This window comes from Coregonus clupeaformis, unplaced genomic scaffold (genome assembly GCF_020615455.1).
Source record: "Coregonus clupeaformis isolate EN_2021a unplaced genomic scaffold, ASM2061545v1 scaf0477, whole genome shotgun sequence".
NCBI classification, from domain to species: Eukaryota; Metazoa; Chordata; class Actinopteri; order Salmoniformes; family Salmonidae; genus Coregonus; species Coregonus clupeaformis.
This window is the reverse complement of record NW_025533932.1, coordinates 18,044-38,444: the sequence shown is the minus strand read 5'-3', so window position 1 is coordinate 38,444 and position 20,401 is coordinate 18,044. Positions and strand designations below refer to the sequence as shown.

Genomic DNA, 20,401 nt, shown 5'->3' with positions numbered 1-20,401 from the left:
CATGTAGTTACCATGTAATTAACGTGGCGTTTACATGTAGTTAGCGCCACACTCACAACTATAAACATAAGCCCATAATTAGCTTTGCTACAGCATGCTTACATCAAGTATGTAGTTTTTTCTAGCTAGTATCTTCTAGTAGTCAGATAGCTTGTAGTTATTATAGAGAGGGTAAATGGAGGTCTGTGAGGTGAAGTCTATCCTTGAATTCCATTAACCTTTTCATGCCTGAGTTCCAAATATCTCTAACGGTCACCCCAGAATAAGTTTTTGTATGCGTGTGATGTCAGAATGCACTCACTGTTCCAAAATGTGATTGTTACGCAACAGGACAGTTAACCCACACTGCCCTCAAACCAAGGCTCGCTGCCTGATAATTATCTAACAGTTTGAATTGAGGTGTGTTCCGCCTCCTCATTAATTCACATAAGAAGTAGCCCATTTTACTGTTGCGGAAGATTTATGTTTGAGGCTTTACTGAGCCGGACAAACTTCTCTCTTCGACGAGAGCCCAAGCATTTCCCCAGTTTTTCCCCAGACCATGTATGCAGACATTTGCACATCTCTAGTCGGAACAGGCCTTGCACTAACTTTTTCCCCCTGGCACATTTTCTGGCTGGCGCCCACATTGCCTTCATTGTTGTTTTCCTTACTAATAATAACTTTGGACATGTGTGCGTTCCTTTCAAAGTAAGTGCCTTATTTTCTGTATATTGTGTTGTCGTTTCTACTGTAGCATACCGTATGTACACTACATGACCAAAAGTATGTTGAACATCTCATTCAAAAATCATGGGCATTAATATGGAGTTGGTCCCCCATTTGCTGCTATAACAGGCTCCACTCTTCTGGGAAGGCTTTCCACTAGATGTTGGAACATTGCTGTGATTTGCTTCCATTCAGCCACAAGAGCATTAGTGAATCATGAAAAACAGCCCCAGACCATTATTCCTCCTCCAACAAACTTTACAGTTGGCACTATGCATTGGGGCAGGTAGCGTTTTCCTGGCATCCACCAAACCCAGATTAGTCCGTCGGACTGCCAGATGGTGAAGCGTGATTCATCACTCCAGAGAACGCGTTTCCACTGCTCCAGAGTCCAATGGTGGCGAGCTTTACACCACTCTAGCTGACGCTTGGCATTGCGCATGGTGATCTTAGGCTTGTGTGCGGCTGCTCGGCCATGGAAACCCATTTCCATGGCCGACGAACAGTTCTTGTGCTGACATTGCTTCAAGAGGCAGTTTGGAACTCGGTAGTGAGTGTTGCAACCGAGGACAGACGATTTTTACGCTCTACGTGCTTCAGCACTCTGCGGTCCCGTTCTGTGAGCTTGTCCCCCATCATAGTAATATTTCCTGCATCATATCCCCCCAAGATACCTTGCCCCATTTCTATCCCCAATGGACTTGAAAACCCTTCACAAATTAAATTAACCCCCCCAAACCCCCCTAAAATGGCTTCATCCATATCTGGCAACCTTGTTTAGCTTTCACGCAACGGTTAGGCTAGGCAGTAGGCTTGTATTTGGGGTGATGATCTGTGAGGCGATAACATTTTATTTGCTTTGTGATTTGTCAAAAACTGTAAACGACTTGGAAAGTCATGTGCTCCGGTTCTTGTAACAAGTACATCGAAGATTTCTAATATGTTAAAAAGTGGCCAAACTAAGTTCATATTTTTCAGGCAATGGGCGCAGCCATCTTTGACTTTGACTTTGTTTATTTGCGTCTTATAGTGAATGGCATTCTGGGATTAGGGAGTTTTCGCTTGTCAAACATAAACAAACATAGCTGCCATCATAAATAATTGAGTTGCTGTTAGCTTAGCCGACATGCATTTCTTTTCTCAACAATATTACATTTCTCCCTTGTGCTCACCAGAGATGTGGTACATTGTAAACAAGTCTAGCTGTTAGGTCACTAACTTATGTTTTTGTCAGCCAACCTGTTAATTAGACTGGTTTATGGAATGAGTTTGGCTGTGTATGTGTTCCGTGTGATGCTTGGATGATGAAGTTCGCATTTATCTTTTACAATAAAAGGTGAAATTGAGGAATAAAGTTGGGAAGACCTTTATTTCCCATCAGTACAAAACATTGTTTAGATGCTTTTCAGACAACAATGCTGTTTAGACACGTTTGTTGCATCATACGTTCTGTTGCTACTGTTCCAATCACATATTTACGATGGTACGCTGCAGTGACCACTCAACAATGATTACAAATATGTGATCGTACGCATCAAAGGGTTAAAGATTATGTTATGTTATGGAACGGCGTGTTCTATATGGATCAGAATGGAACCAACATGGTGTGAAATCACTACAACAACAGAGGGTTAGGAAAGGCCTTGCTCACCCCCTTGAGTCAGTGTGTGTGTGCGCGTGTGAATGTGTGTGTGCACATGATGGATTAGATAGAGATGGATTGGGACGGGAGTGTGTGACATTGGTAGTAGAGGTGTGGTGTGTGTGTATGTGTGTATGTATGTGTGTGTGTGTGTGTGTGTGTGTGTGTGTGTGTGTGTGTGTGTGTGTGTGTGTGTGTGTGTGTGTGTGTGTGTGTGTGTGTGTGTGTGTGTGTGTGTGTGTGTGTGTGTGTGTGTGTGTGTGTGTGTGTGTGTGTGTAGGGGGGAGGGGGAGGGTTGTGTATACCTCATCCACTGTGGGTTTTCTGGAAGCTCATGAAAGGAAAGGAGATAAAGAGCTTAAGGTCTATTTTCTCCTGTCAGGTCTCATTCATCTGACGATGCCTTTTACTTCCAACCGCTCCTTGGTCACAGGCACAAATCAATCCAACGACATCATGTGAACAACTTGCAAGACACCAAGGCTAGTGTTGTGGATTAAAGGCACAGTCCGTAGGTTCTCTGTCCCCTGGGCCAACAAGGTGAAATAGAAACTTACATTTGAGTCAAAAAAGGATATTCATATGATAGGTAAGATATACAAAACCTTGGTTGAAAGTTGGTTGCAATTTCAATTTAATCATCCAAAAACGACAGAACAAATAATTCAACAAATATTGTGGTTAAACTCAAACATACTAATTGATAAAAAAAAACAAATTTTTTGGAGAGAAAAAAATATATATTTATAGTCTTCGTAAATGATATCATAGGTAGAACTGGTGGAGTTATGTCGCACATGCAGCTAACAAAAAACATATGGAAATGTCTGCTCTACCCAAAATTACAACCAAATAATTGCAGCATTACCGCAAAAATGGAAGAGGAAAGTGGAAGGGGGAAAAGTAAGGAACTTGTTTGTCGGCCCTGCATTAAAGACCATAATTGGTTAAAGAAAATTGTGATAAATAAAAAAGTATACCAGTTTCATTTGAGGACCAAAGGATTGGCAGCTGTCCCATATAGATTGCAAAATAGTTGGGAAGAGATTTTTGACGTACCGATTCCATGGCAAATGGTTTATGAACTGATGCGCAAAACAACACCGGATTGAAAACGTATAATTTTTCAATTTAAATTATTATAAAATTTATTGCAACCAGTAGAATGTTATTTATATGGGGGATACAATCTTCCCAGCTCTGCAGATTTTTGCTGTGAAGAGACAGAATCATTCGATCAATTGTTTTGGTAGTGTCCATTTCTAGATAGTTTTTGGTCCAGGAATGGCTGAAGGATTGCAATATTTACAGTGGGTAAAAAAAGTATTTAGTCAGCCACCAATTGTGCAAGTTCTCCCACTTAAAAAGATGAGAGAGGCCTGTAATTTTCATCATAGGTACACGTCAACTATGACAGACAAAATGAGATTTTTTTCTCTCCAGAAAATCACATTGTAGGATTTTTAATGAATTTATTTGCAAATTATGGTGGAAAATAAGTATTTGGTCAATAACAAAAGTTTCTCAATACTTTGTTATATACCCTTTGTTGGCAATGACACAGGTCAAACGTTTTCTGTAAGTCTTCACAAGGTTTTCACACACTGTTGCAGGTATTTTGGCCCATTCCTCTATGCAGCTCTCCTCTAGAGCAGTGATGTTTTGGGGCTGTCGCTGGGCAACACGGACTTTCAACTCCCTCCAAAGATTTTCTATGGGGTTGAGATCTGGAGACTGGCTAGGCCACTCCAGGACCTTGAAATGCTTCTTACGAAGCCACTCCTTCGTTGCCCGGGCAGTGTGTTTGGGATCATTGTCATGCTGAAAGACCCAGCCACGTTTCATCTTCAATGCCCTTGCTGATGGAAGGAGGTTTTCACTCAAAATCTCACGATACATGGCCCCATTCATTCTTTCCTTTACACGGATCAGTCGTCCTGGTCCCTTTGCAGAAAAACAGCCCCAAAGCATGATGTTTCCACCCCCATGCTTCACAGTAGGTATGGTGTTCTTTGGATGCAACTCAGCATTCTTTGTCCTCCAAACACGACTGAGTTGAGTTTTTACCAAAAAGTTCTATTTTGGTTTCATCTGACCATATGACATTCTCCCAATCCTCTTCTGGATCATCCAAATGCACTCTAGCAAACTTCAGACGGGCCTGGACATGTACTGGCTTAAGCAGGGGGACACGTCTGGCACTGCAGGATTTGAGTCCCTGGCGGCGTAGTGTGTTACTGATGGTAGGCTTTGTTACTTTGGTCCCAGCTCTCTGCAGGTCATTCACTAGGTCCCCCCGTGTGGTTCTGGGATTTTTGCTCACCGTTCTTGTGATAATTTTTACCCCACGGGGTGAGATCTTGCGTGGAGCCCCAGATCGAGGGAGATTATCAGTGGTCTTGTATGTCTTCCATTTCCTAATAATTGCTCCCACAGTTGATTTCTTCAAACCAAGCTGCTTACCTATTGCAGATTCAGTCTTTCCAGCCTGGTGCAGGTCTACAATTTTGTTTCTGGTGTCCTTTGACAGCTCTTTGGTCTTGGCCATAGAGGTGTTTGGAGTGTGACTGTTTGAGGTTGTGGACAGGTGTCTTTTATACTGATAACAAGTTCAAACAGGTGCCATTAATACAGGTAACGAGTGGAGGACAGAGGAGCCTCTTAAAGAAGAAGTTACAGGTCTGTGAGAGCCAGAAATCTTGCTTGTTTGTAGGTGACCAAATATTATTTTCCGCCATAATTTGCAAATAAATTCATAAAAAATCCTACAACGTGATTTTCTGGAATTTTTTTCCTCAATTTGTCTGTCATAGTTGACGTGTACCTATGATGAAAATTACAGGCCTCTCTCATCTTTTTAAGTGGGAGAACTTGCACAATTGGTGGCTGACTAAATACTTTTTCCCCCCACTGTATATATATATATATATTTGCGGGAAAAAAACAAAAGGGGGATTGGAAGTGATGCAGACAATTACATTGATGGAAGTTACAATCTACCTGCAATATTAAAGCTGATGTACCCCGTAAAAAAATTGATATTCAAAACCTTGCAGAGAGCCTATCCAACTGACAATCTCTTAGAAAAAAAATGGAAACTATTGGAACCAAGACTTAAAAATAACTGATATTGGCACAAGATGGAGGGAATGTTGGAACATAACAAACAGAATTACAGTTAACGTAAAATGTACTGTTAATCCAGTATAAACGAATGTATCGAATTTATTACACAAGAGACAATATTCACAAATTCTACAGCACAACGGCAGAGTCTTGTCTTAAGTGTAAAACTAACAATGACTCAATAATCCATGCCTTCTGGGAGTGCTATAAAGTCCAAAAGTTATGGGCGGAGTTAGAAGGTTGGCTGTCCGAAGTATTACAATGTACAGTGCATTCGGAAAGTATTCAGACCTCTTGACTTTTTCCACATTTTGTTACGTTACAGCCTTATTCTAAAATGGATTAAATAAAAAAAATCCTCAACAATCTACACACAATACCCCATTATAACAATGTGAAAACAGGTTTTTAGAAATGTTCGCAAATTTATTAAACGTAAAAACAGAAATACCTTATTTACATAAGTATTCAGACCCTTTGCTATGAGACTCGAAATTGAGCTCAGGTGCATCCTGTTTCCATTGATCGTCCTTGAGATGTTTCTACAACTTGATTGGAGTCCACCTGTGGTAAATTCAATTGATTGATGATTTGGAAAGGCACACCTGTCTATATAAGGTCCCACAGTTGACAGTGCATGTCAGAGATAAACCAAGCCACGAGATCACAGGAATTGTCTGTAGAGCTCTGAGACAGGATTGTGTCAAGGCACAGATCTGGGGAAGGGTACCAAAACATTTCTGCAGCATTGAAGGTCCCCAAGAACACAGTGGCCTCCATCATTCTTAAATGGAAGAAGTTTGGAACTACCAAGACTCTTCCTAGAGCTGGCCGCCTGGCCAAACTGAGCAATCGGGGGAGAAGGGCCTTGGTCAGGGAGGTGACCAAGAACCCAATGGTCACTCTGACAGAGCTCTACAGATCCTCTGTGGAGATGGGAGAACCTTCCAGAAGGACAACCATCTCTGCAGCACTCCACCAATCAGGCCTTTATGGTAGAGTGGCCAGACAGAAGCCACTCCTCAGTAAAAGACACATGACAGCCTGCTTGGAGTTTGCCAAAAGGCACCTAAAGACTCTCAGACCATGAGAAACAACATTATCTGGTCTGATGAAACCAAGATTGAACTCTTTGACCTGAATGCCAAGCGTCACATCTGGAGGAAACCTGGCACCATCCATAAGGTGAAGCATGGTGGTGGCAGCATCATGCTGTGGGGGTGTTTTTCAGCGGCAGGGACTGAGAGACTAGTCAGGATCGAGGCAAAGATGAATGGAGCAAAGTACAGAGAGATCCTTGATGAAAACCTGCTCCAGAGCGCTCAGGACCTCAGACTGGGGGAAGGTTCACCTTCCAACAGGACAACAACCCTAAGCACACAGCCAAGACAATGCAGGAGTGGCTTTGGGACAAGTGTCTGAATGTCCTTGAGTGGCCCAGCCAGAGCCCGGACTTGAACCCGATCAAACATCTCTGGAGAGACCTGAAAATAGCTTTGCAGGGACGCTCCCCATCCAACCTGACAGAGCTTGAGAGGATCTGCAGAGAAGAATGGGAGAAACTCCCCAAATACAGGTGTGCCAAGCTTGTAGCGTCATACCCAAGAGGACTCAAGGCAGTAATCGCTGCCAAAGGTGCTTCAGCAAAGTGCTGAGTAAAGGGTCTGAATACTTATGTAAATGTGATATTCCAATTTTCTATTTTTAATAAATTAACATTTTGGGGTATTGTGTGTAATTTGATGAGCAAAATAAAACAATTTTAGCATTTTTAGAATAAGGCTGTAACATAGCAAAATGTGGAGAAAGTCAATGGGTCCGAATACTTTCCGAATGCACTGTAAATGTACTTTGCCTGCATATTTCAAGACATGGCATATGAGGGTGCAGTGAGATACCCGATGGGTTGGACGATACTTTTCTCGTCAATCATCTTGAGAAAACGTATTCTTAAAAACTGGAAATCAACCAATCAACGCAATGGAAAAGTCAAATGCTTTATTAATGAAATGTTGAAAATGCGTGGGTTGACGGAGAGAAACAAAATGGTCCAGTTTGAGGCCTATTGGACTAGGTTTTGTTGGGTTGTTTAGATTATACTACTGGTGTCCCTGAACTCTGCTCTGCTTTGCTCTGCTGTTATCTGGATGTGAGTTGTAGAACAAACAGCTTCGAGGTGTGCAGTCTTTTTCTACTCAACTCTTATCCTCCCCTCTCCTGTTCAGATGCCTGCAGGTGTGTTTGAATGTTTGAAAGAAAACATTTGTTTTAATGGCGCATACTGTTTACGCTGCCCAACAGATGACCTCGGAAACTATCTTCAGCAGGAGACTGGGATGCTACTGCTTGCTCTCTTTCTCTCTCTCTCTTTTTCTCTCTCTCTCTCTTTTTCTCTCTCTCTCTCTAACATGCTCTCTTTCTCTCTCTCTCTCACTCTCTCTCTAACATGCTCTCTCTCACTCACTCTCTCTCTCAGTTTTGCTCTCTCTCTTCTCCTCTGTATCAGTAAATAATTCAAAGTGCCAACTTTCCAAGGCGTATTGTTGTTTTCACCACATGGCTGAAGAATCAGGAAGATGGCATGTTAAGTGTTCAGTGGTGTGTGTATGTGTGAATAAATTATGACAGTATGTGTTTTTCAGCAGTGTCTAACCCGAACAACTTCAGAACAACAACCACTTAGCCTGATATCCATTAACTACCCAAACACAACACTGAAACATTAACGATATACATGTATCAATAGTTTGAATGTGCTGCTAACTGCTAAAATGCTGTTTTAGCCTCTCCTCTCCGACTAGTTGTCATTTGCCAAACCCTGTGATAGAAATCATCTGTCATGAATGATGTCTTCACTGATTGGATCAGCTCTTCACTTACAGAAACTCTCTCTCCCTGTTGCGCCGCATGGAATTGCTATAGTAACACTGGAGTCATTCAGTCTGCTCATTTAAACACTGTGTCCTTGAAGACTCACTGTATCAGCTACCGTAAACATGGCCACAGGCACAGACAGTTCTGAGGGAAGGGACCTCTTAGCATTAAGATTAGAATGCATACTCCTCTGCTGCACGCACGCGAACACACACACACACACACACACACACACCCACCCACACTTCTCCCCTCCCTCCATTACCCCAGGTCTAGAGGCATTGACCTGGCTGTGCTTAGTCGTACTGAGCAGGCCATTAATATCAGTCATCAATAGTAACGTCACAGACACAGACAGACACAGTGCTTTATTTATGAACACAGAATACCCACAGAATACAGATACAAATCTGTATATCGCACCACTGTATATGCTGGGTTTTTAACGCTCAACCGTTTCAAGAGTGTATCAAGAATGGTCCACCACCCAAATGACATCCAGCCATCTTGACACAACTGTGGGAAGCATTGGAGTCAACATGGGCCAGCATCCCTGTGGAACGCTTTCGATACCTTGTAGAGTCCATGGCCCGACAAATTGAGGCTGTTCTGAGGGCAAAAGGGGGGGTGCACCACATATTAGGAAGGTGTTCCTAATGTTTGGTATACTCAGTGTATATCACAACACTCAGACGAAATTCTTAAAGATACTGCAGTAATTCTACAATAAGATGCACTTAGGGTAGTCTTATTATGGCAGTGACTGTTTAAGTTTCATTGTGTGTGTGTGTGGTTTGGTTTTCCTATCCTTGTGGAGACCAGAAGTCCTCACAAGGATAGTAAAACAAGGACAATTCAAACAACTGGGGTCGCAGGTCCCCACAAGGAAAAAGACTACTTTAGGCTTAGGGGTTAGGTTTAGGGTTAGGGTTACAATTAGGGTTAGAATTAGGGGTTAGGGTTAGGAGAGGATTAGGTTTAGTTTTAGGGTTTGGGGTTAAGGGTTAAGGTTAGGGTTAGGATTTTGAATGGGAATACATTTTTGGTTCCCCACAAGGATAGTAAAGCAAACGTTTGTGGGTGGGGGTTAAATGAAGCTCATGGAAGAATATACAATAGTTAGTGTGTGATTTATTTGTGGCTGTTCTGCCTGTCATCTCAGCTGTATTACATAATCAGTACTCCTGCCTTCTCATTCCCCATGCAGGCCTCTCCGCTTGGTGCTCTCCATCACAACAACCCTACACACACACACACACACACACACACACACACACACACACACACACACACACACAGCACACAGATATTTCTAATCCTGTCTAGATTGTGCCTCCAGAGAGCAACTGTACTTAGTTGGCAACAGTGCTGATGTAGCAGAGATGGTTTGTGTTTTACTAGGCTTTAGTTCCGCAGGCTAACACAGTCTTGTAGCATTCAGGTGACCGTGTTTAAAACTAGTCGGTCATAGACTCGTGGGGAGAGAGATAGATGCACTCAGTGGGAGAGAGATAGATGGCTGTAACTGAGTGTGCATAAACTGGTACAAGGCGTGGTTATTTTGCGTGTTGGAAAATATTTCCTGTATCCAGAGGTCTCTTCCTGTCCTGGATGGTTGCCAGGATACAGGAGGGAGTGACACTTCAGAGGTCCTTTGTTGTTGACTTCCTCCCCCGTTCCTCCCTGTTCCAAAATAGCCTGTAGCTCCTAGCGCTCTGTGTGGATGAGCTTCCCTTATCCACATCACACACACCACTGGCATCCCTCACCCAACCCCTAATCCACTCCTACCTAGTCCCCACTACATTACCCCCTAGCCCCTGCTACTCTGCCCTATGCATTCACCTCCCAACACACACACACACACACACACTCTCTCACTCACTCTCTCTCTCACACTCTCTCTCTCTCAGACACACAGCTCTGAGTGTGTTATTGGTGCTGTGGGTGGATCCAGGTTGTCAGAAGGACAGGATAGATAGTAGCTAGTGTAATCACTGCTAAAGGACGAGAGAGCCAGCCTTCCTTCTCTATCTCAGGGGTCCATTACTTCCTGTCTCGTTCTTCTCCCCCCCGTCATTGGGCTGTGTTGCTGAGTGGATGTGGTGGCAGAGAGATGGATGGGCAGATTACTGCGGCTGCAAAGGACGTCTGAGGGGACTGGGTGGAGTAAACACACACACACACACACTGCCTTATACACACTGCCAGCTGCTGTTACAACACTAGACCCAGACCCCTGACGGGGTGTGTGTGTGTGCGTGTGCGTGTGTGCGTGTGTGTACTCAAAGGCAGAGGGCCACAGCACTTAAGGGCTCTCAGGGCATCCATAGTCAGGGAGGGAGACTTGGAATGGAACATGCAGTGCACACTCTGAAGGGAAGGAGATGAGTGCACTTCACAGTGTTCTCTGAAAGGAAGGAGTGGAGACTTGGAAGGGAACATGTAGTTTACGACTGTCTCGTATCAGGGCATCTGATTTCCCCTTTGAAGGGGCAGAAGTGTCCTACAGACGCTGCAGAGAGGGTGGAAGGGAGCGGGGAGTGAGTGTGTAGCATCTACAGCATGTTGAATTCTTAATGGATATTGCCTTGTAACGTTGTGACATTGAAGTGTGAACTTAGAGACATTGGTCATGTAAAAAAATTATGAGGGGTATTTGGGAAGTGTTTTGTTTTTGTTGATCTAAACATAAAAGTACTTGTAGTTGTAATTCTGTTCAGAACACGAACTTGAGACCCCATTTTCTTCTACTCGTTTGTTTACTTGTCTGAATAAAAAATGCAAATGCTGTTTCCATCCAAATTGGGACCAGATTGCTGTAAACACATTTGGCATTCACTGCATAAGGATTGTTGTTTTCTCTGTCTGTTGAGTTAAACACACTTGGAAGGCTGTGGATCAGACACAGTTAGGGAATCTAATCTTTATTCAGTATGCCTGTTAGTGTGTTGTCGTTAGCTCGTTAGAAGTGCTTGGTATATGTGTGTGTACGTGCGTGTCTGTCTGTCTCTTGGTGCCTGCGGGGCATAGCACAGCCTCAGGCAAAATGATGCTGGGTTTTATTCCACACATTGGTCTCTCTGCTGTTCTCAGTGTGTATGGTCCAGAGTGCTTTGACTGAAAGTGTTGATATTTCACTACTAACCAACAGAGGCCGGAGGGCCATTGTTCAAAAACCACAAGTTTAATGTATTTCTCCCCAAGGCGTAGACCAAGTCAAAACACCCTGAAATCACGATGAATAACAACAATTCACTCGCTAGCCCTCTGCTTTCTTCAAATATACAGTAAAAATCTACTGTTTGTTTCTTCAAAGGAAGGAGTAAAGGTGCTATCTCTGACAACAACGGTCTTGAATAACCTCTACTGTGTCTTTGTTAGTGAAGCTTTTAAACTACCCATCGTACTATATGTGTACAGAAGACTCAGTGGAGCATGACTCGTCACAAAGCTCTGCTTGACTGAGAGGGATGGATGGACACCTTTATGGAAACTGACAGGAAGTGTCTCTCTCTGTCTCTCTACCACTCTCTGTCTCTCTCCTTACCATTCTCCCTCTCTCTCTCTCTCCCTACCACTCTCTCTTTCATTCTCTCTTTCTCTCCTGACCACTCTCTCTCTCTTTCTCGTTCTCTCTTTCCATTTCTCTCCCTCTCCCCATATTCCCTACCAACGTAATGTCTCAGTTTAGTTCTTCCGACCAATACAGACAGCCTTTCTCTCTCGTTCTCTCTCTCAATTCAATTTTCAATTTAAGGGCTTTATTGGCATGGGAAACATACGTTAACATTGCCAAAGCAAGTGAAATAGATAATAAACAAAAGTGAAATAAACAATAGAAAATGTACAGTAAACATTACACTCACAAAAGTTCCAAAAGAATAAAGACATTTCAAATGTCATATTATGTCTATATACAGTGTTATAATGATGTGCAAATAGTACAAGTACAAAAAGGAAAATAAATTAACAGAAATATAGGTTGTATTTACAATTGTCACGATCGTCGTATACAGAGGAGGACCAAGGCGCAGCGTTGCAGGCAAACATACTCTTTATTAGAGACACGATCAAAAACAACAAAACGATAACGTGACAGTTCACGGTCTAACACAAACAGACTAGAAACAAGATCCCACAACATTTGTGGGCAAATAGCCTCTATAAATATGGGTCCCAATCAGAGACAACCAGCCACAGCTGACACTCGTTGCCTCTGATTGGGAACCACTCTGGCCAACACAGAAATACAACCTATAGAATATCCACACCCTGGCTCAACATATAGAGTCCCAGAGCCAGGGTGTGACAGTACCCCCCCCTAAAGGCGCGGACTGCGACCGCGCCTAAACGTACACACACCAGGGGAGGGCTGGGTGGGCATTCCTCCTCGGAGGCGGTTCCGGCTCCGGGCTTGACCACCACCCTTCCACCATCCCCCGTGGCGCCCCTGGTCCGGTCTGGCCCCGCTGGCTGGAGCTGGACCGGACATCGTAGAAGCGGACTGCTTTGGCTCCGGTGTGGAGCAGCTGACCGGTACCTTACCAGGCACCGGTGACCCAGGCACGGGTTGTGCTGGACTGACGACGCGCACCCCCTGGCTTGGTGCGTGGAGCCGAACGGGCCGGACCGGGCTGACGACTCGCACCCCTGGCTTGGTGCGTGAGTAGGAACGGGCGGACCGGGCTGACGATGCGCACCCCTGGCTTGGTGCGTGGAGTAGGAACGGGCCGGACCGGGCTGACGATCGCACCCCTGGCTTGGTGCGTGGAGTAGAACGGGCCGGACCGGGCTGACGATGCGCACCCCTGGCTTGGTGTGTGAGTAGGAACGGGCCGGACCGGGCTGACGTGCGCACTCCCTGGCTTGGTGCGAGGAGCAGGGACAGGCCGGACCGGGCTGGCGACGCACACCGTAGGCTTGGTGCGTGGAGCAGGGACAGGCCGGACCGGGCTGGCGACGCACACCGTAGGCTTGGTGCGTGGAGCAGGGACAGGCCGGACCGGGCTGGCGACGCACACCGTAGGCTTGGTGCGTGGAGCAGGGACAGGCCGGACCGGGCTGGCGACGCACACCGTAGGCTTGGTGCGTGGAGCAGGGACAGGCCGGACCGGGCTGGCGACGCACACCGTAGGCTTGGTGCGTGGAGCAGGGACAGGCCGGACCGGGCTGTGGAGACGGATAGGAGACCTGGAGTGAAGAGCTGCCACAACCCGTCCTGGCTGAATGCCTACCTTCACACACTCTGTGTGAGGCATCAGCACAGGACGTACAGGGCTGTGTACCCGTACTGGCATAACAGCACGTGACACTGGCGCAGGATATCCGGGACCGAGGAGAGGCACTGGAGGCCACGAGCGCTGAGCCGGCACACTCCGTCCTGGCTGCATGCCCACCTTCGCACAACACGTGCGGGGTGCTCGCACAGGACGTACCGGACTATGCCGGACCACTGCGTGGCACAGTGCGCAGCTCCGCATACCACGGAACCTGCCCAGTCTCATGCTGCCATGCCTGAGTACGGGAGTTGGCTCTGCTCTCCATCCAGGCTCCGCCAACCTGCCTTCTGGCCCCCAAAACCCGGTGGCCTCTCTCCTAATCTCCCAATTCGCCCTGTGGCAGCCTCCTGCTGCCCAGTCGCCCATGCCGTGTGCCCCCCCCTAAAAAATTCTTGGGGGTGCCTCTCGCCCGTCCGACCACGGCCCGGTTGACGCCGCTTCTCCACTCCTGCCTGGGTCTCCCCCTTCATCGCCTTCCGGTACCGGACGGCCTCCTCCTTCGTAATCTGCCCCCAGCCGAGGAGGACATCCACCAGCGTTACCTCCTGCGTGTGTTCCTGGACACGCTGCTTGGTCCTGGTTTGGTGGGATCTTCTGTCACGATAGTCGTATACAGAGGAGGACCAAGGCGCAGCGTTGCAGGCAAACATACTTTTTATTAGAGACACGATCAAAAACAACAAAACGATAACGTGACAGTTCACGGTCTAACACAAACAGACTAGAAACAAGATCCCACAACATTTGTGGGCAAATAGCCTCTATAAATATGGCTCCCAATCAGAGACAACCAGCCACAGCTGACACTCGTTGCCTCTGATTGGGAACCACTCTGGCCAACACAGAAATACAACCTATAGAATATCCACACCCTGGCTCAACATATAGAGTCCCAGAGCCAGGGTGTGACAACAATGGTGTTTGTTCTTCACTGGTTGCCCTTTTCTTGTGGCAACAGGTCACAAATCTTGCTGCTGTGATGGCACACTGTGGTATTTCACCCAATAGATATGAGAGTTTATCCTAATTGGATTTGTTTTCAAATTATTTGTGGGTCTGTGTAATCTGAGGGAAGTATGTGTCTCTAATATGGTCATACATTTGTCAGGAAGTTAGGAAGTGCAGCTCAGTTTCCACCTCATTTTGTGGGCAGTGTGCACATAGCCTGTCTTCTCTTGAGAGCCAGGTCTGCCTACGGCGGCCTTTCTCAATAGCAAGGCTATGATCACTAAGTCTGTACATAGTCAAAGCTTTCCTTAATTTTGGGTCAGTCACAGTGGTCAGGTATTCTGCCACTGTGTACTCTCTGTTTAGGGCCAAATAGCGTTCTAGTTTGCTCTGTTTTTTTGTAAATTATTTCCAATGTGTCAAGTAATTATTTTTTTGTTTTCTCATGATTTGGTTGAGTCTAATTGTGTTGCTGTCCTGGGGCTCTGTGGGGTCAGTTTGTGTTTGTGAACAGAGCCTCAGGGCCAGCTTGCTTAAGGGACTCTAATCTAGGTTAATCTCTCTGTAGGTGATGGCTTTGTTATGGAAGGGTTGGGAATAGCTTCTTTTTAGGTGGTTGTAGAATTTAACGGCTATTTTCTGGATTATGATAATTAGCGGGTATCTGCCTAATTCTGCTCTGCATGCATTATTTGGTGTTTTACATTGTACACAGAGGATCTTTTTGCAGAATTCTGCAAAAAGAGTCTCAATTTGTTGTTTGTCCCATTTTGTGAATTCTTGGTTGGTGAGCGGACCCCAGACCTCACAACCATAAAGGACAATGGGTTCTATAACTGATTGAAGTATTTTTAGCAAGATCCTAATTGGTACAGTTGAAGTCGGAAGTTTACATACACTTAGGTTGGAGTCATTAAAATTCGTTTTTCAACCACTCCACAAATGTCTTGTTAACAAACTATAGTTTTGGCAAGTCGGTTAGGACATCTACTTTGTGCATAACACAAGTAATTTTTACAACAATTGTTTACAGACAGATTATTTCACTTATAATTCACTGTATCACAATTCCAGTGAGTCAGAAGTTTACATACACTAAGTTGACTGTGCCTTTAAACAGCTTGGATAATTCCAGAAAATGATGTCATGGCGTTAGAAGCTTCTGATAGGTTAATTGACATCATTTGAGTCAATTGGAGGTGTACCTGTGGATGTATTTCAAGGCCTACCTTCAAACTCAGTGCCTCTTTGCTTGACATCATGGGAAAATCAAAAGAAATCAGCCAAGACCTCAGAAAAAAACTTGGGAGCAATTTCCAAACGCCTGAAGATACCGCGTTCATCTGTACAAACAATAGTACGGAAGTATAAACACCATGGGACCACGCAGCCGTCATACCGCTCAGGAAGGAGACGCGTTCTGTCTCCTAGAGATGAACGTACTTTGGTGTGAAAAGTGCAAATCAATCCCAGAACAACAGCAAAGGACCTTGTGAAGATGCTGGAGGAAACAGGTACAAAAGTATCTATATCCACAGTAAAACGAGTCCTATATCGACATAACCTGAAAGGCCACTCAGCAAAGAAGAAGCCACTGCTCCAAAACCGCAATAAAAAAGCCAGACTACGGTTTCCAACTGCATATGGGTCGTACCTTTTTGGAGAAATGTCCTCTGGTCTGATGAAACAAAAATAGAACTGTTTGGCCATAATGACCATCGTTATGTTTGGAGGAAAAAGGTGGGTTCTTGCAAGCCGAAGAACACCATCCCAACCGTGAAGCACGGGGGTGGCAGCATCATGCTGTGGGGGTGCTTTGCTACAGGAGACACTGGTGCACTGCACAAAATAGATGGCATCATGAGGAAGGAAAATGATGTGGAGATATTGAAGCAACATCTCAAAACATCAGTCAGGAAGTTATAGCTTGGTTGCAAACGGGTCTTCCAAATGGACAATGACCCCAAGCATACTTCCAAAGTTGTGGCAAAATGGCTTAAGGACAACAAAGTCAAGGTATTGGAGTGGCCATCACAAAGCCCTGACCTCAATCCTATAGAAAATGTGTGGGCAGAACTGAAAAAGCGTGTGCGAGCAAGGAGGCCTACAAACCTGACTCAGTTACACCAGCTCTGTCAGGAGGAATGGGCCAAAATTCACCCAACTTATTGTTGGAAGCTTGTGGAAGGCTACCCGAAACGTTAAGTTAAACAATTGAAAGGCAATGCTACCAAATACTAATTGAGTGTGTGTGAACTTCTGACCCACTGGGAATGTGATAAAATAAATAAAAGCTGCAAAAATCTCTGAAGCTGGAGACACTTATCTCCCTCACTAACTTTAAGCATCAGTTGTCAGAGCACCTTAACGATCACTGCACCTGTACACAGCCCTTCTGAAATTAGCCCACCCAACTATCTCATCCCCATATTGTTATTTATTTTGCTCATTTGCACCCCAGTATCTCTATTTGCACATCATCTCTTGCACATCTATCATTCCAGTGTTAATACTAATTGTAATGATTTTGCACTATAGCCTATTTATTGCCTTACCTCCATAACTTGCTACATTTGCACACACTGTATATATATTTTCTGTTGTATTTTTGACTTTATGTTTTGTTTTACCCCATATGTAACTCTGTGTTGTTGTTTTTATCGCACTGCTTTGCTTTATCTTGGACAGGTCGCAGTTGTAAATGAGAACTTGTTCTCAACTGGCTTACCTGGTCAAATAAAGGTTAAATAAAATAAAAAATATATATATATATCTTACTGAGATTTCTCTCTCTCTCTCTCTCGCCTTCCCAGCGCCCCTAACCATTACACATGTATTATATTAACTCCCTCTTCACTCCAACTACCATTATATCACTGACAGTTCTCTATGCAAAGGTACTTAGTAGATAAAATAAATAAAACAGTCTGTCTTTGAGCTGACTGCCAAGGTATTCTTTTCATGTTCAAACTACTACAATTATTCTGATGAGATGGCAGGTTTACCACTCTCTGAAATTACTGTTTTAGTCACCATGGTTACAGCTATGGGAGACCTGGTCTCTTTAAAGGATATATTTTCCACCAAACTGTGTATTGTGTGTACCTCACTATGTTCTACAGAGATTGATGTTGTAGTGTCGCTTTGACAATGTCTGTCTGAAGGAAACCAATATTTAACCAGAGTTGAAGTAAACGTACAAGGATGTGTACTGCACTTGATGAAATCACTACACGCATGCACATACACACACAAAGACAAACACAAACACACATACACACACACACATACACACACACACACACACACACACACACACACAAACACACATACATAAACACACATACACACACACACACAGTGTCCTAGTTCCACTGTTCATCATTAAGACGTGAGAGTAAACAGCCTGTCTGGTAATGTCCCCATTAACCTGTAGATCAGACAGCGACACACCGTCACTCATCCACTGGCCCAGTGGGGGTACAAACCTTGAGTTGTCTCTCTTTATTTCCCACACTAATCAATCTCTATCAATCAAACTCTCTCTCTCTCTCTTTATTTCCCACACTAATCAATCTCTATCAATCAATCAAACTCTCTCTCTCTCTGTCTCTCTCTGTCTCTCTCTCTCTCTCTCTCTCTCTCAACCCGAGGTTGACGGTTCGAATCCCAGTGCTGGCAGGGATTGACCTGGCAACTGGAGGGTTGCTGGCATCAATATCTGTTGCCACCTACCGCTGATGTTCACTTGAGCAAGGAGCTAAACCCCCTAAAATAATTGCTTATTGGGCGCTGCTTTGTGGCTGCCCTGTGATCCAACCTAATGTGTGTGTGTGTGTATCGGGGGGTTGGATAAAAGCAGAAGACACATTTCTATCTCGCGTGGACTAATAAAGTATATCTTATGTATTCTTCTCAGTAAAAGCATCTTCTCAGTCTAGGCAATTATCTCTGTCTGACACAGTGACAGATTGAATTTGCTCTTCAAGGAAAAACAATATAGTCCTCCAGTCCTTTGACAGATACAAGCTGCTATTGTTCATCTTTTCAATTCATTATTGTGTGAATGCTATTCCAGTAGTGACTTATTGGGTTGTCTGTTTGTGTCTGGGTGGATGCGTGAGTGAGCATGAGTTTTCCTTTTCTCTTAGGGCCTGTTCAGCCATGCCTCTGTTTTACCTCAAGCTCTGCTTATCACCGGGGGAAATGTACACTCGCACTGCCAAAGGACACATTCTGAATATGAACATCAATATGTCACTTTCTCTGACTTTCTCTCTCTCTCTTTGTTTGTCTTTCTCCATATCCTCCTTACATCTTCCATCCTCTCTCTCCTTGTATTGATGTCTCCCTCTCTCAAAATCAATCCATCATTAACCCACTCCTCTCCTCCATGGCAGGTTCCAGAGGAGGCCTCTCTGCTGCTGGCGTCCCCCAGGATGCTGCTGCCGTCATCGGGTATTCTGCCTCCCAGCACCCCCCTGTCAGTCCACCACCAGATCCAACTGCTACAGCAACAACTACAGCAACAACAGCAACAGACACATGTAGCTGTGGCACAGGTAGGACTGAGACACACACACACACACACACACGTTTGTGTATGTTAACAGATGGTGTTTGTAGTACTGTGGATGGGTGAGGAGGTCTTGTTGTTTGAACTACAGTGAGATGGTCATTACCATAACAAATGGTGTTTTAACCTTGCCCCGGTGTACTGTGTGTTTGTGTGTGGTTCCCTCCTAGCTACCATCTTGTTTGTCTGCGAGCTCTTCACTTTGCTAATATTAACCTTTATGAATCATGTCAACCTTATCTTGTGTGACTTTAACACTAGCTCTCCTACACACACAAACGAACACACACACACACACACACACACACACACACACACACACACACACACACACAGTACACGTAATACCAATTACTCACAGCAGAAAAGAGGATTAATGTATGTACTGTACATCAGTATTAACAAAACATGATTAATACAACATGCATGTTGAACCACTGTCACCTTTACAGTGTATCACTGTAGATACAGGAAAATAGAAAGGTTACAGTTGGGTTACTATTGAATAAAGTCAGATTTGTTTTCAGTGACCTAGTCAGGACGCTTAGGTCATACACTCCCTCACACTCCATCTGTGTGGAATTAACACACACACACACACACAAACACACACACACACAGGTTCACACTGTCAGCCAGTTAGCGAAGCTCCCCCTATTTTCCCCCTATTTACACACAACTATATGAACACACACACACTTACACAACACAAAACCCACACACTGTCAGCGAGTTAGCAACAAGCCTGGAGACCAAAGGCCGCAATTTCACAACTGAGCTCCCTTTATTTACCTCAAACTGCTTGAACACACATACACACACACATACTCACTACCTGTCCTAACTGAAGCAGTTGAACCCAAAGTGTCCCTTGCTGTTGATCGCTGATGTGTTTCAATATTCCAGGAGGCCTGATGTAGCTGTCCTGTCATTGCCTGTACTGAAGTTGTATAACTGAGGTCACACTCTTCCTCTGAGGGCCTATACACAGAGGTCAAACAGTAGGCATAAACTACATAACAGTTCCCATTACTGTATGGATAGTTTACGTACACACACACATAAAGTGCACACACACTCTCTCACACACGGACCACACAGAAAATCAAGGCAGTCCCTCTGCCGTTTTCCCGTGAGTGACGGCAGTGTCACTTTTGATGTGATGTCACACACGCACACTCTTATGTCACCCTCTACTTAATCTGAGGCCTGTGATGTTAGTTTATTTATCTCTCCAGCAGCGTT

General features: G+C 44.6%; 1 protein-coding gene across 1 annotated transcript in view; it reads left to right on the top strand.

Annotated features, from left to right (window-relative positions):
* LOC121533938 (carboxyl-terminal PDZ ligand of neuronal nitric oxide synthase protein) overlaps positions 1 to 19,343 on the top strand; it is a 140,028-nt gene extending 120,685 nt beyond the window's left edge. Inside the window, exon 8 of the mRNA XM_045215591.1 lies at positions 18,981 to 19,343. Within this exon, the coding sequence (XP_045071526.1) occupies positions 18,981 to 19,190 (210 nt within the window). The 3' untranslated portion in view covers positions 19,191 to 19,343. The remainder of the gene's footprint in view (positions 1 to 18,980) is intronic.
* The last annotated feature ends 1,058 nt before the right edge of the window (positions 19,344 to 20,401 follow it).